At 33.2% G+C, this 17,540-nt stretch overlaps 1 protein-coding gene across 4 annotated transcripts in view; it reads left to right on the top strand.

Annotated features, from left to right (window-relative positions):
* LOC115877488 (uncharacterized MFS-type transporter C09D4.1) overlaps positions 1 to 3,344 on the top strand; it is a 78,372-nt gene extending 75,028 nt beyond the window's left edge. For 3 of the 4 annotated variants that reach the window (XM_030893673.1, XM_030893674.1, XM_030893675.1), the window contains exons 5-8: positions 467 to 669; positions 926 to 1,029; positions 2,045 to 2,152; positions 2,284 to 3,343. In XM_030893673.1, coding sequence (XP_030749533.1) covers positions 467 to 669; positions 926 to 1,029; positions 2,045 to 2,152; positions 2,284 to 2,554 — 686 coding nt within the window. In that variant the 3' untranslated portion in view covers positions 2,555 to 3,343. Of the gene's footprint in view, positions 1 to 466; positions 670 to 925; positions 1,030 to 2,044; positions 2,153 to 2,283 lie in introns of all 4 variants that reach the window. The other variant, XM_030893672.1, reaches the window with a different exon arrangement.
* The last annotated feature ends 14,196 nt before the right edge of the window (positions 3,345 to 17,540 follow it).

Here is a 17,540-nt window from a genome sequence, read left to right as displayed (position 1 = left end):
TTTTCTTGGCATGTTCCATTCCGAAACTGTCATTCCAGTCCCGGAACGTCGCACCCCTAACCCATTCACCGAGCCTGTCTCTTACGAGATTTTTTGGAACGCTAAGTGTCGGTTCTGGGCACACGAATGGCGAGCATGTACCAATTTTGGCGAGCAAATCAGCACGTTCGTTTTCCTCAAAAATAGCTGTTGAACTTTTACTGGCGTAGTCTTCTCAAATCAGTGAATGTGAGCTTTTACTAGTAATTGTTAACAATCACTGATTTCCAACTTTTACTGTAACATATACACAACCCTCGTGTCAAAGTTTTTCCACGGCCTTCTCATTGTCAAACATGGTAAGACCAGTTCCACGCTTAGCATTTAGGCCCTGCGTAATATTCTTAATACACCCCCGTAGTACTGAACCACGAGCTGTCAGTGATCTCTGAATAATATAACTAATCATATTTTCTTTTTTTGTTAGTTTTCAAGAGTGCTCCGCCTACACCACCATCGTACGCCGCCCAACAGCAAGGCGAAGAAGAAGAAGTGGGATTCATTACCAGTCTGAAGAATTTATTCAAGAACCGCAGTTTTATGTTCCTTCTGATAGCCTACGGTATCAACGTCGGAGTGTTCTACGCCATTTCTACATTGCTTAACGACATCGTCACTAACTTTTACAAAGTAAGTATAAATATCTTGCCAATACATTTTATATTAAGGTGGACTCTGACGACTCGTGTACTTGGCAAGTATTTTTTATTCGCTTACAGGGTCCGGCGGGAGTGCGGCGTAGCTCCTATAATAAATAACTTCAACGCACCGTGTATACCCTGTATACCAATTACAAATGTTTGTCAAGTACATGGGTCATGAGAATGCGCCTTTATATGAAAGCAAATAAATGATTTAGTTATAAAGAACAATTCTGTTTATATAGGGAGCAGACAAAGATGCCGGTCGTATTGGTCTAGTCATTACTGTTGCTGGCATGGTCGGTTCAGTATGCTGTGGATATGTTCTGGACAAATTCCGTAAATACAAGTAAGTACTAGGTTTTTGTGCCATTCTTCTATTTTTTTTCAATAATTAGGGGCCGTCCTGTACCAGGAATACTGCGACCTGTAAGGCTGGACTCCTTTCTACAGGGTGTTTCAAAAAACATGTGCCATAAGATTTATTTTTCACATCAACTTTTAGTGATTTGAATTTAATTTTGAGGATAAAAGTTATATATATATATATATATATATATATATATATATATATATATATATATATATATATATATATATATATATATATATATATATATATATATATATATATATATATATATATATATATATATATATATATATATATATATATATATATATATATATATATATATATATATATATATATATTGAGGTTAAAAGTTAGGTTTAAAAGGTCTGATTCTGCTTTTTTTCGTAGCTACAGGGTGTTAAAGTCTTAATAATCTTTCGATTTATTATAATTTTCGTCCAAGTACTTTTAGTGATTCGAATGAACTTTGAGGGTAAAAGTTACTATAAATGATACATATTTTAATGTTAAAAAACTGTGGATACATTTATCAGGGACGTGCACATGGGTTATCACTGGAATATTTTTCAAAAAAAACATGTGCACCACTGACATTTTTTTTGATATCAAAATTGTGTAGGCCGTTTAATGCCAATTAAAAGTTGTTTTTATATTTTGTCCAATTCGGCCTCCTTGATGAGATAAACGCAATTAATGGAAGAAAATTATAATAAATCGAAAAAAATATTAAGACTTTAACACCCTGTAGCTACGAAACAAAACAGAATCGGACCTATGTTGATATGAAAAATAAATCTTATTTTTAAGTGAGGAATCTCCCACGAGATATGGCATATGTTTTTTGAAACACCCTGTATATCTACACCTCTACTCTCCTCTATCCGTGTATCCTGCACCAACTTGTGCAGGTCCTTGATAAGATGGGAGCATAGTTCCCCCGGTTCCAACCTTCATTATTTTATTTACTGATTTATTTTTTTTTCTTTAGGGAGACTACCATTGTTGTTTATGCGTTTTCGTTGCTTGGAATGGTTGTTTTTACATTTACCATCGACCAGGGACTTTGGGTGGTGTATTTGGTTGCTGGACTTCTTGGGTAAGTATGTAAGTTCGTTTACAAGTCGAACAAAACATTTATTTACTGAATAAACCTAAAAAAGAAAACACGTTAAAAAGAAATTGACATATGATATAAGTCTTATTACATTCTTTTTTCTTTTATTCTAGGTTCTTCATGACAGGTCTTCTTCCAGTCGGATTTGAACTGGGTTCTGAGTTGACCTACCCCGAACCAGAGGGCACCCAAGCCGGTTTGCTAAATGCCGGTTCACAAGTCTTCGGCATTGCGTTCACCAATCTATACTCGCCCTTATTCCGCAACGCGTCACCCATGTGGGCCAACATCTCCATGTGCGTGGCCTTGGCAGTGGGATTGTTCATGGTATCCAGTGTTAGTTCGCATCTCAAACGACAGGCGGCGCTGACAGCGAAAAAATAAGTGACTACATAGAAGTAAAAAATAGGAAAATATTAGAGAATGGTAAAGCATAGATCAGAGAGATCTAAGAAAAGTCTTTAAATTATTTATTTGTTGCAATATAATTTAAAGACATTAAAATAAGAGCTAGGTCTGTATTTATCCAGTTTGTGGGTATAGCTCCAATTTAACTGCCTATACATCACACTAAGGTCGTTGTATGAAGAATTATTTAAATTACTTGGTGTAACAAGATTTTAGTATTTTAGGTTGTGTTTTGTCTTAAAATTTAACTGAAGCCATGACGTAAGCATTTATTGCTGTACAATCAGGGCAAAAATATGATGCGATATGAAGAAAGATCTTCAAAAGATCTTTGAAATTTTTCAAAAACAAGGTTGTATTCCGTTTCTAATGGTTATGGTTTTCTGTTTTGTTTCTATGAGCCTGGTTTTTTTGGAAAAGCTCTTTTTTCTGAATGATATCCAACTCAATTAATTGTCATTCAATATCATTTGTGTCACAGAAAAAAACTTGAGCTATCTGATGAGTTTAACATATTTTTGTTGATAAAGTATTTTGCAATATTAAACTAAATTAAAAATAGATTAGATTTTTAGACTGAATTTAAAAAACAACATTTGAAATTTTGATTATTTTACCACACATTTCATATTTAACCAATACTTTTCAGGAACTCATTCTTACCGTTGTTAACCAAACTGGCTAAAGTAAACGCCACGAATGTTTGGGAGTGATTCATCGCTTGATGAAGTTCGACACTCACGCTATCGTAAATTTTTACCGTAGACGTAGGTTTTTAAAGGCCCGGTCTAATCATCTGCCTGCGCTCCTCCTACTTATTCTAAAATGTTAGTGTGATTGACAAAGATGATACTATATCGCGTTTCTTTGATTGATTCGTTTTTGTGCCTCAGTCCATTGGTGTGCTTGCAGTGCTACCAATGGGGCATTCCAGTTTATATTTATAACCAAATATATATTTTGACAAGACTTTGACAGTTAAAACAAACAAATTACAACAGATTATATATTGATTATTAAATAACTTGAAACACCACGGCACTGGAATTAAGTTTTATGTGACCTTGAACAGATTAGTTCACATGGTAGCGACCGATGAATCACTCCCAAACATTCGTGGCGTTTACTATAACCTTGTTTTACCAGGGAATACAGTCTAGCTTACATTTTTTTTGGAAATGTTACATATCCGGATATACAGGGTGTTTCAAAATTCGTGTGCCATCTCTCGTGGGGAGATTCCTCACGTAAAAATAAGACTTATTTTTCATATCGACTTTTAGTGATTCGAATGAAATTTTGAGGATAAAAGTTACTGTAAGTGCTACATATTTTAATGCTAAAAGAGTGTTGATAAATTCATCAGGGACGTGCATATGGGTTATCACTGGAATATTAAAAAAAACATGTACGCAACTGAATTTTTTCTTTTGATATCAAAATTGTGTAGCCCGTTTAATGCCAATTAAAAGTTATCTCTTGATATTTTGTCGAATACGGCCTCCTTGATGAGATAAACGATGTGCAATCTCCCCACGAGAGATGGTACGTTTTTTGAAATACCCTGTATTTAGTTACAAAAAATTTGAGTGATTAAAGCTGTATTCCGTTACAAAATCAGGCGAACCAGACCGCTAAACTACGGTAAAGAGCAGTTCCTGAAAAACATCGGTTTGATACGGAACGATTTGGTAAAATATTGGAAACGTCAAATGTTGACGTTTTCTAAATTTCAATGCCTCTATGACAATGCCTCTATTATAAAATTTATCTTTTATGCATTTTTAATGTACCTATTCTCTGCTTTTACGTTTGCTTCTTCTTTTCAATGGAGTTTAATATTGAAAAGTACTTTATTAAAAAACTGTTAAACTCGTTAGCCAGCTCAAGTAAAGATTGGCAGGTCCAATATTAAAACAGATCAATAATAAATAAACAAATCTAGTCAATATTTATATTTTTATAGTTTACAAAACATTCACGATTACTTGTTATCTTGTTTTTTATGTTTTCTTTAAATGTTCCTGACTTTAAGAAACAATGGATGCATGATAAATTTAAATGGTCCTAAAAAGTCATTCTATTTAGTTAATGAATTTTATTTACCTTTTACTTTACCTTTTGAATTTTATTTACCTACATCCATTGCTTTTGGATGTAAATACAAAATATTTATTACAAGTTTTAGAAATTAAATAAGAATTTCACTCGAACCTCCAATATTTGCTTGATTTCTGTCACATAAATGACATTGATTGACAAACAAAACCAGAAAAACCAGCCTTCTCGCGCTGGTTAGTTTGGTGACAGTTATAACCGAATTTTTCAGGAACCGTGTTTCGTAATAAGAAAACTTTCAGTAAACCGATAGAAACGGAACATAAAACCATAACCAAGGTAAGCAACGGAATACACCCTATAAGATAACAAGAATAATTGATCTGCTGAGACTCAAAAAATGGCAGTTTATAAACAGAAATGAAAAATGACACGACTATATAACATAACAGATGCAACAACGAACTACAGTTAAAGAATTATATTTTTACATCTGTTCGAACTGTATTTTAAGCATTTATTTCTGACTGACCATACCCCAGAAATCAATAAGTTTTCTGATAAAGGTGGCTTTGAGTTTGACAGACAAAAAACATTCTAATTTTCCATAAGACCAATTATTTTCAGCCTAAGCAAGTTTTGATCTTATTCTATAAAAAGCAATAAACTTGCATTGTTATAGATGATTTCGGTAAATAATATCAAATTATGCTCAAAAGTAATTATTATTGCTCAAAGAACAAGTATTTTAAGTTTGAACTAACAGAGATACTTTATAAATAAAATACGAATATCAAGTGAAAATTGTTAAACATTTTGTTAGATGCTTTAAACTATACCAAATAAACTTTTAGACACGTGATTAAGCTCTGCGATGAGTTTTTTTGCAACGGCTGTTAAGCTGCTTCGACATCTTGTATACTTTGCACTACAAGTGGTTCTAAAAAGAACAATTTTCGACTGCAAGGTCTTCTAGTAAAAAAATTAAAACTTAAAGTATCACAACACAATTCACTTAAACCAAAAACTCCTAATACAAAACTAAAGTGACAAAACGAATCAATATATCAGGAAATAAATAAATAAATGTGGCAACCACTAGGAAACTTGACATTTTTTACAGCAAAGCTACCACCTGAATCTTGAATCGCCAACAGGAAAATTAAATTTTAGTTAGTCAACCCGGCGCCGAATATGTCCATGATTGGCAACAATGAATTTAATAATCACGCCCTCGATGACGTAACTAAAAGTTTATTTGGTATCGCTTATATTTCATAGTTTATACCGAATTTTATATTTCTATAAATATATTTTTACATTATCGATAAATTCATATTGAACATTTTTGTTTTAACACAGCCTATTCATTACGCAGCCAGTCGACATTGCCAGTTTTTGAATGCCCGTTCTGTACACGCAGTCAGAGTGCCAGTATCCATAGTCTTTAAAAAGTTGACAGGCTGTCTGATGAATAGGTTCTGCTTTTATTATGAATTCTTATATACAGGGTGGACCATTTTGGTTGTTTCTATAGGGTATCTAGGAAACCGTAAGAAATATTCATATTTTGATAATGCAGTCTCGGGTTCTTTTTTTTGAAAAAATCACAATGGCGCAAACAGATCGTGGCTATCTTGATCGGTTTCGAAGCTATAGGGGGATTCTCAAATTTTGTACTTTTTGAAGATGTGCGATAGTTTATTTCAGCAACTACGCAAAAATGAATTATACATTCTAAAGGCACTTTTCTGTGTAGAATGCAGTGGCATAGTCAGACTTTTTTCGAAAAAAATATTATTTTAGATATTAACTATACTTCTGTTTTTTTAATAGAACCCCCTGTATATTTTTAAATTTCCTGATTCAGCTTTGCATGGGCCTCTCGAAAATATATAATACTCTATATTTATTTTCACTATTAATCTTAACATTTCAAATTTTTCTTAAAATATCCAGTTAGTAGATAGTAGGCCGCGCCGAGTAACAAAGTAAACGTTCGTTGTCATGGTGATCGGGAAATACCTTTGATGGATGCGTGACATTTCATTTCAACAGATTGAAGTGTGTGTATTTTAAATAATAAAAAATGAGTAAATTGGACAATTTTGAGAAACATAATATGTTAGAATGTTATATTGAGTCTAACAAACATAAGAAAATGGCAGCTGATTTATTTTTTGTGCGGTATTTTGAGCGCGAGCAACCAAACCCAGCCATTTTTAAAAGGATAGAAGAAATTTAAAAATATACAGGGGGATGTATTTAAAAAAAAAACATAAGTATAGTTAATATCCAAAAAAATATTTTTTTTTTCGAAAAAGTTTGACTACGCCACTGCATTCTACACAGAAAAGTGCCCTTAGAATGTTTAATTCATTTTTGCGTGGTTGTTGAAATAAACAAACTATATCGAACATCTTCAAAAAGTACAAAATTTGAGAATCCCTCTGTAGCTTCGAAACCGATCAAGATAGCCACAATCCGTTTGCGCCATTGTGATTATTTCAAAAAAAGAACCCGAGACTGCAGTATCAAAATTTGAATATTTCTCACGGTTTTCTAGATACTCTATAGAAACAACCAAAATGGTCCACCCTATACAATAATATATTTTGAATTCTATTAGTATTTTTCCGTGATATATGTCAATGTATTATGTTGTACACAGAATTGACGATGCATTTATTTATTATATAATTAAAAACATATTATTATATAATAATTATACATTCGCTACTATAATTAAGGTATAATTTTTATTGTTATCAAAAATATATGTTGAATATTATTTAAGTTAATATTTGTAAACATATTAGCATGTAGTTAAGAGGACAACACATAAATTCATATGAGACGAAAAATCTTCAAGGTACCTTTTTATTTTATGTTGTTATTTATAAAACAAATTATTAAACATATCTTTACAAAAATCAGATATGAACCAGTGAGAGATTCACACTAAAAATATAAGTCAATTGTTACAAGAGTCAGAGATAGAAAATTCTTTCTAAGATATTTTCATTATAGACCGACAATTTTAGATTCTATTAGTAGATGATCTACTTGAAGATTTTGATAATTTGAATGACATAAGTAGCTTCTGTTACAGCAACGTTTATTATTATCAGTATTTGTAGATTTAGTGCATTAGTCTCAACTGATATATAGCAATAGTTCTATAATTATATGAATCTCTGTAAATATACATTAATGTTATGTTTAAGGAAAAAAAGTGATAGCAATGGGTATTGTATAGTCTACAATCTACAGTATTCAATTGTGACAATATAATTAGTGTCTATTAGGTTGTATAATTAGAAGAAATATAATATATTTTAGTGTTTCTGTAGGAAAGCTATAATCTTTAGACTAGAATACTAAGTATTCTCTATTTAAAAATTATCTGGAAAAATATATAAAAATCATTATAAAAAGTATAATACAGTAGAAAAGGCTTTAAATACGTTTTTGTAGAGGATATGTATACAGGGATAAAGTTTCATATCAAGTTCCTTATTTGAGATTTTACACCATTTTTTACACCATGCAGGTGATGTCAAATATATGTTTTTACTCTTATCAATTTATACCAAGCGTAGTTTTATCCAACTTGATTTTTTTTTGAAAATCTACGTTTATTCACTAATTTGTGTTTTACAATAATTATTTTCAGCTACATTAGCTACATCATACATTAATTAATTTAATTAAAACACATTGTGAAACATATTTTACAATAGGAAACGTAATATGGAGCTTTTGGGTCACCCTGTGTATATTACAGAAAAGCATTTATAAAAGAATCTCTTAAATACCATTAGAAAAATATTTAAGATTTTTTTATAAATTTAAAAAGTTTACAATCTATATATTTTTATATATTTTTTATTCTTTTTGATTTTTGAGATTTTTGTAGGATGCACTCTAAATAAAAAAACTTTATACAGGGTGTCCCAGAAATAAGTGCAAATATTTTAAGGGGTGGTAAATCTCGATAAAAGAAACATATTTTCTCTTTATCGTTTTTCAAATAAGTCCAAAGCAACGGAGTTATTTTACTTTGAAAATTTCCGAAAAAAATGAGTTTTTGCTAAAATTTTGAGAACCACTGGATCTTTTCTGGATTTTCTTTCTTGTAAATTTAATCTACTTCCTATGTTGCCATATTATCAAGAAATTATTTTTTTAAATAAAAACTAAAAAAATTTTCAAAAATTCCGAATTTTCAAAATTTGTTTTCCGCGAAAAAACCTCATAGGCGTTTTTCTGGGGTTGAACTATACTACCAGTTAGTATAGACTGTATGAGTAGTATAGTAGAGACTGTATGATGAGTTATAACTCGTTATAACTCAAGAAAGGGGAACACACAATAGATCTGTAAGGTCGCGGTGATTAACTCCCCTTCTAAACATTCTACATTCTACATTCTACATACTACCAGTTAAAATATTTGCACTTCTTTCTGGGACACCCTGTATAATAATTAGTGTAAATCCATACATTACACATAGAGTGGTTATTCAAAAGTACAAATATTTTATTTCACAAAAATTGCCAACGAAAATTGTATGCCATTGGTTGTTACTGTACGATCGAAAAATAAAACAGTGTCCAGTTGGCTTGAAAACGACGATCGATGACATTCGCCATAGAAGTTTGCATATAAAATGACAGCAATTTTTATTTCACAGCCATCGCTGACGCTGTTTTTTTTTTTCAATCGTATGGTATAATAATGAGATAACAAAATTAATGCATTTTAATAGATAGTATAGGTAATGTGATTGAAATGTGATATAAAGAGAAGGTATATCAAATTAAGGCACATTTAAAATATAGAGTGAAATATGGTAAAGATGAAAAATGGCTGCTAATTCTAAAATATAATTATTGATATTTATAATATTATACGAAGTATATCATATATTTACACATATCTTTCAATAATATTCTGATGAAGACAAAATTATATTTGACAATAAATCGACAATATGTAACAAATAAGGCCAAATAAAAATGTATAATTTTATTATTTTTTTTATATTAAAATACACTTTTTATTACATTTAAGGTAATTGTTGACTATGCATGAGTCTTATATACATTAAAAATAAATTTAATATTAACAATAATTGAAAACATTATTTACTTACGTTTGGAATTTATTATTAAATAAAATAAGGCTCATAATGTAATGCCAAATTATTCAACTCAAATGTTTTAAAAATTCTAAGTCAAGTGTTTTGAAAATATGTTAAGTACCTACATGCTCAGAATATGTGGACTTAAAGTCTATGTATGGAACATATCAGTATGACCTGAAACTGTTTAGTTTTTTTGTTGATAATATTATTAATAATATATTTAATGTGATTGTATGTTTCCTGTTGAAATAAATATATAATTATATGTATACACATTAACTTAGAAGTTTTATTTTTTCCTTATTATTGGATATCTTTTAGGTTTGAGGAATTTTCTAAGACCAAGAAGTCTTAAAAATCAAAACTTGTTTTTACAGTAAAACAAAAATATTCTTTCATAAGATGGCATAGATAAAAGAAGTCATTTATCTATTATAGATGGTTTTTATTAATCTTGATTAATGTCATATATTTTGATTTTTTAAAATGTATTTTATAAGCATTTTAAACATTTATAATTAACTTTTTCGTAGAACTGAACTAGAATGTAGAATGTTGAGGAGGGAGATTCACCGCGACCTTACAGATCTACTTTGTGTTCCCCTTTTTTGAGTTATAACAAGTTCATCATACTGTCTCAGGGCTCACCATACAGTCTCAGGGCTTTGACAAAAGCCAGTATCTGAGACCCAGTATCTGAGACGGCTCCACTGAGGCCAGCTCTCCAAAGTATATAACACGAACGTTTGTCGTTTCGGCGCACTCAGTGATAAGATGTTCTGGTGTTTCCCCATTTTCCCCACAGAATATGAATTCGCTGTTGTTTCTCGCAGCTTTAATCTACTGAGATGTTCGTTAAGAAGACAGTGTCCTCTTAGAAACCCTGTGACAATCCGAAGATTATTTTTACTTAAATCAAGAAAGATTTTTGATTTTTCTCGGTCGTAAGTTCTGAGGAACTTTTTCGAGTGTCTTAAACCGTTGGAGGATTTCCATTCCAGGTTATGAATGGACTCTTCGAGGTTCTTCAGTTTCTGTTTAAGTTGGCATTGAACTAAAAAAAATCTGGACCTTTAATATGTTTAATCATATGTTACAAAAAATAACAATATTTTATTTTTTCCTTATTTTTCTCTAAAACGTATAGAAATTTGGAAAATTACAAACGGGATAACAATTTTAAGACGAGTAAATTTGTTCATAAAGAATAGGTACATTTTTCTCAAAATGTTAGATAATAATAAAAAAGTTATTCTCCAAAAAATTTTATAAGGGTATTTTTGCTAAAATTATAATGGAATAGCCTCTAAAATAAAAATAAAAGAGGTTTTTTAAATAAAAATAAATGTAATAATCTGTCTAATAAAAATAAATGTATTGCTCATGCATCTGTAGATGTTAGTAATGTATGGCAATCGCTTCTTTGATTTTAAAGAACATACCTACGTAAAAATTAAAAATAATCATACAGAAAATTTGGGGCTTTTTGGTTTTACCTTATTAAATAATTGTTATCAGGTAGTAATTGTTAATTTTGAAGTTTAACTTGATATAATGTCATTTTAACAGAACGTCAACGGTTTTTGTAGGCCTACCTGTTTTAAAAAAACTAAAGTGTTCTCGAATAGTTCAATTTAAATATTTTAAATAGTTTTTTTCTTTATTCTTCGTATTTTTTTTTGCTTCCGACGACGGAAACAGATAAACTTTCCGAAACGTTAAGCATTTTTTTGTTCGTTAGGCAAATTTGTAAACCTGTAAACCTAACTTCTGGCAAGTAGTTTCCGTTTGGGATTAACGCAGAAGTGTTTACAAAAAATAACTATTTTATTTTGTAGATTTTCTTGCAGTGGCGAAATACCCATATAGGATTTTTTGGAGAGATGAATCCGCCACATAGATATAGACATTTTTTAAAAAGCTTTTCTTTTTATTTTAACTTAATTAGGTATTAATTTTTTAGCCCTATTTTTTAAAACCAAAATTTTAATTGCTTTTGTTAATAGTGTTTAAGAGCTAAGTTTAAGATTAAAGTTAAGATTTAAATTTAATATAATCCAAAAATCTTGATAAAATGGTGGAAAAATTGAATTATTTATCTTTATTTATTTTTGCCAATAATTAAAACTTTAAATATTTTATCATGTTTTTAAATGATAAATATAAATTATTCTCCGCCATATCATCAAGAAAAATTGTATAAATATTATTCGCACAGAATATTCTATTAACACTTTGTAATAAATTGTAACAAAAGTTAATATAAGTAATAAAAATAAAAACAGAATTAATTTTTGATTTTGAAAAAATAAAAAAAAAAAAAAATTTAAATTGTCTGTAATAATACAAAAATATTTCTGGTAGGCCCCAGATTAGGCTCTATTTTTGAAGTGGCTGTCGAGCTCTCGACTCGAAAAGCCTAAAAACTTGGAGCCTGAATCCCCCATATACCGGGTGCTTCTCAAAAGTGGCTCATCCCCTATAACTTTTTTCTTTTTTCAGATAAAAAACGAGATTTGGTATGTTAATGTATGACATAAACTAGGATTAATTGACGTTTTCTGTTAGGTTCGGTCACTTCCTGTTTCACCGGAAATGACTACAACTTTTGATTTTTAAATTGCACCCTTGGTATTTCTTTATTTTATTCGGGTGAGAATGTCACTCTGAATAGAATGACATATCATATGTCAACTTTTGGTAATATTTAATAAAACTTTTTCAGAAGGCTGCAACAAAAAATGGCAAACTTGATGATTCACCGAACTGGGGGTTCACATTGCAGAGGGAAAATGATTTAGAGACACCTTTAGTTATCCAGAAAGTCAGTACAAGAAATTGAATTTTGTTTTTGTGAAAAATAGTACATTTTTGGGCGAAATTATGTTGCGGTGTTTAGTTGGCTCAAGAAATGTTACTAATTTGTTTATAAATCTCACACTGGTCGGTTTTGATCTTAGTCTGGCCGATCTGCCGTTAGTTTTGGTCTTGGTCTTGCTTTTTATGCAAGGACAAGACCACGCTTGCACTCATCTCTATTGACAAAGATATTTTTAAAATGTGCGAAGATATTGCCTGAATATTTTACATAAACGATTGGAATTTTCATTCCAAACTAGAAACCCGATACAAAGTTTCTTCATTAGGTTGGCTGACCCTGTAGAACAAGCTCAAAAAATTCGCCAATCGGCAAATCTATCGCATTCACGCACCGCATCCGCACCACCTTATTATAATTTATTATAGCTTCTCTATAAATAAGCGCATCTTCCCCCACCACTGTCTTGAAATCGCGACCGCATAGGCGGCGCTACTGGTCGTCTCGCGGCTACTTTTTCAAACGGCAATACGCGCCGTCCAAATACCATCAAAACCCGCAAGTTTCGCGTAAAAAGTGATCCGCAGCAACGGTTATCAGTGCGTCTCTCGAAAAAAAACACACACCGGTGAAGCAAAGGAAAAACAGCAAGAAAAATGGCAAACTTGATGACTGTGAGCTTGAACAAGGCCGACTCTCCGAACTGGGGGTTCAGATTACAGGGGGGTAATGATTTCGGGACACCTTTAGTTATCCAGAAAGTGAGTACAAGAAATTTATTTTTTTTGATGTGAAAAATCGTTTATTTTTGGACGAAATTATGTTGCGGTGTTTAGTTGGCTGAAGAAATGTTACTAATTTGTTTATAAGTTTCGCATTGGTCGGTCTTGATCTTTGTCTGTCCGATCTGACGTTAGTTTTGGTCTTGGTCTTGCTTTTTATGCAAGGAGAAGACTACGCTTGCACTCATCTCTATTGACAAAGATATTTTTAAAACTTGCGAAGATATTGCCTGAATATTTTACAAAAATGATTGTAGTTTTTATTTCAAATTAGAAACCCGATACAAAGTTTCTTCATTAGGTTGGATCACCCTATAGAACAAGCCCAAAAATTCGCCAATCGGCAAATCTATCGCATTCACACACCGCATCCGCACCACCTTATTATAATTTATTATAGCTTCTCTATAAATAAGCGCATCTTCCCCACCACTGTCTTGAAATCGCGACCGCATAGGCGGCGCTACTGGTCGTCTCGCGGCTACTTTTTCAAACGCCAATACGCGCCGTCCAAATACCATCAAAACCCGCAAAGTTTCGCATAAAAAGTGATCCGCAGCAACGGTTATCAGTGCATCTCTCGAAAAATGACACACCGGTGAAGCAAAGGAAAAACAGCAAGAAAAAATGGCAAACTTGATGACTGTGAGCTTGAACAAGGCCGACTCACCGAACTGGGGTTCAGATTGCAGGGGAAATGATTTCGGGACACCTTTAGTTATCCAGAAAGTGAGTACAAGAAATTTAATTTTTTTGATGTGAAAAATCGTTTATTTTTGGACGAAATTATGTTGCGGTGTTTAGTTGGCTGAAGAAATGTTACTAATTTGTTTATAAGTTTCGCATTGGTCGGTCTTGATCTTTGTCTGTCCGATCTGACGTTAGTTTTGGTCTTGGTCTTGCTTTTTATGCAAGGAGAAGACTACGCTTGCACTCATCTCTATTGACAAAGATATTTTTAAAACTTGCGAAGATATTGCCTGAATATTTTACAAAAATGATTGTAGTTTTTATTTCAAATTAGAAACCCGATACAAAGTTTCTTCATTAGGTTGGATCACCCTATAGAACAAGCCCAAAAATTCGCCAATCGGCAAATCTATCGCATTCACACACCGCATCCGCACCACCTTATTATAATTTATTATAGCTTCTCTATAAATAAGCGCTCTTCCCCCACCACTGTCTTGAAATCGCGACCGCATAGGCGGCGCTACTGGTCGTCTCGCGGCTACTTTTTCAAACGCCAATACGCGCCGTCCAAATACCATCAAAACCCGCAAGTTTCGCATAAAAAGTGATCCGCAGCAACGGTTATCAGTGCATCTCTCGAAAAAATGACACACACCGGTGAAGCAAAGGAAAAACAGCAAGAAAAATGGCAAACTTGATGACTGTGAGCTTGAACAAGGCCGACTCACCGAACTGGGGTTCAGATTGCAGGGGGAAATGATTTCGGGACACCTTTAGTTATCCAGAAAGTGAGTACAAGAAATTTAATTTTTTTGATGTGAAAAATCGTTTATTTTTGGACGAAATTATGTTGCGGTGTTTAGTTGGCTGAAGAAATGTTACTAATTTGTTTATAAGTTTCGCATTGGTCGGTCTTGATCTTTGTCTGTCCGATCTGACGTTAGTTTTGGTCTTGGTCTTGCTTTTTATGCAAGGAGAAGACTACGCTTGCACTCATCTCTATTGACAAAGATATTTTTAAAACTTGCGAAGATATTGCCTGAATATTTTACAAAAATGATTGTAGTTTTTATTTCAAATTAGAAACCCGATACAAAGTTTCTTCATTAGGTTGGATCACCCTATAGAACAAGCCCAAAAATTCGCCAATCGGCAAATCTATCGCATTCACACACCGCATCCGCACCACCTTATTATAATTTATTATAGCTTCTCTATAAATAAGCGCATCTTCCCCACCACTGTCTTGAAATCGCGACCGCATAGGCGGCGCTACTGGTCGTCTCGCGGCTACTTTTTCAAACGCCAATACGCGCCGTCCAAATACCATCAAAACCCGCAAGTTTCGCATAAAAAGTGATCCGCAGCAACGGTTATCAGTGCATCTCTCGAAAAAATGACACACACCGGTGAAGCAAAGGAAAAACAGCAAGAAAAATGGCAAACTTGATGACTGTGAGCTTGAACAAGGCCGACTCACCGAACTGGGGTTCAGATTGCAGGGGGAAATGATTTCGGGACACCTTTAGTTATCCAGAAAGTGAGTACAAGAAATTTAATTTTTTTGATGTGAAAAATCGTTTATTTTTGGACGAAATTATGTTGCGGTGTTTAGTTGGCTGAAGAAATGTTACTAATTTGTTTATAAGTTTCGCATTGGTCGGTCTTGATCTTTGTCTGTCCGATCTGACGTTAGTTTTGGTCTTGGTCTTGCTTTTTATGCAAGGAGAAGACTACGCTTGCACTCATCTCTATTGACAAAGATATTTTTAAAACTTGCGAAGATATTGTCTGAATATTTTACAAAAATGATTGTAGTTTTTATTCCAAATTAGAAACCCGATACAAAGTTTCTTCATTAGGTTGGATCACCCTATAGAACAAGCCCAAAAATTCGCCAATCGGCAAATCTATCGCATTCACGCACCGCATCCGCACCACCTTATTATAATTTATTATCGCTTCTCTATAAATAAGCGCATCTTCCCCACCACTATCTTGAAATCGCGACCGCATAGGCGGCGCTACCGGTGGTCTCGCGGCTACTTTTTCAAACGCCAATACGCGCCGTACAAATACCATCAAAACCCACAAGTTTCGCGTAAAAAGCGATCCGCAGTAACGGTTATCAGTGCGTCTCTCGAAAATAAAAACACACCGGCGAAGCAAGGGAAAAACAGCAAGAAAATGGCAAACTTGATGACGGTGCGCTTGAACAAGGCGGAATACCCGAACTGGGGGTTCAGATTGCAGGGGGGAAAGGACTTCGGAACTCCGTTAGTTATCCAGAAAGTGAGTACAATAAATTTAATTTTGTTTTTGTGAAAAATAGTACATTTTTGGGCAAAATTATGTCGTGGTGTTTAGTTGGCTGAAGAAATGTTTCTAATTTGTTTATAACTCTCGCACTGGTCGGTCTTAATCTTAGTCTGGCCGATCTGACGTTAGTTTTGGTCTTGCTTTTTATACAAGGACAAGACCACGCTTGCACTCATCTCTATTGACAAAGATATTTTTAAAATGTGCGAAGATATTGCCTGAATATTTTACATAAACGATTGGAATTTTCATTCCAAACTAGAAACCCGATACAAAGTTTCTTCATTAGGTTGGCTGACCCTGTAGAACAAGCTCAAAAATTCGCCAATCGGCAAATCTATCGCATTCACGCACCGCATCCGCACCACCTTATTATAATTTATTATAGCTTCTCTATAAATAAGCGCATCTTCCCCACCACTGTCTTGAAATCGCGACCGCATAGGCGGCGCTACTGGTCGTCTCGCGGCTACTTTTTCAAACGCCAATACGCGCCGTCCAAATACCATCAAAACCCGCAAGTTTCGCGCGTAAAAAGTGATCCGCAGCAACGGTTATCAGTGCGTCTCTCGAAAAAAACACACCCGGTGAAGCAAAGGAAAAACAGCAAGAAAAATGGCAAACTTGATGACTGTGAGCTTGAACAAGGCCGACTCTCCGAACTGGGGGTTCAGATTACAGGGGGTAATGATTTCGGACACCTTTAGTTATCCAGAAAGTGAGTACAAAAATTTATTTTTTTTGATGTGAAAAATCGTTTATTTTTGGACGAAATTATGTTGCGGTGTTTAGTTGGCTGAAGAAATGTTACTAATTTGTTTATAAGTTTCGCATTGGTCGGTCTTGATCTTTGTCTGTCCGATCTGACGTTAGTTTTGGTCTTGGTCTTGCTTTTTTATGCAAGGAGAAGACTACGCTTGCACTCATCTCTATTGACAAAGATATTTTTAAAACTTGCGAAGATATTGCCTGAATATTTTACAAAAATGATTGTAGTTTTTATTTCAAATTAGAAACCCGATACAAAGTTTCTTCATTAGGTTGGATCACCCTATAGAACAAGCCCAAAAATTCGCCAATCGGCAAATCTATCGCATTCACACACCGCATCCGCACCACCTTATTATAATTTATTATAGCTTC

The sequence above is a fragment of the Sitophilus oryzae genome, unplaced genomic scaffold, assembly GCF_002938485.1.
Source record: "Sitophilus oryzae breed Bouriz unplaced genomic scaffold, Soryzae_2.0 scaffold_1494_pilon_pilon, whole genome shotgun sequence".
Lineage (NCBI taxonomy): Eukaryota > Metazoa > Arthropoda > Insecta > Coleoptera > Curculionidae > Sitophilus > Sitophilus oryzae.
The sequence above is the reverse complement of the archived record's forward strand: the minus strand, read 5'-3'. Positions and strand labels throughout refer to the sequence as shown.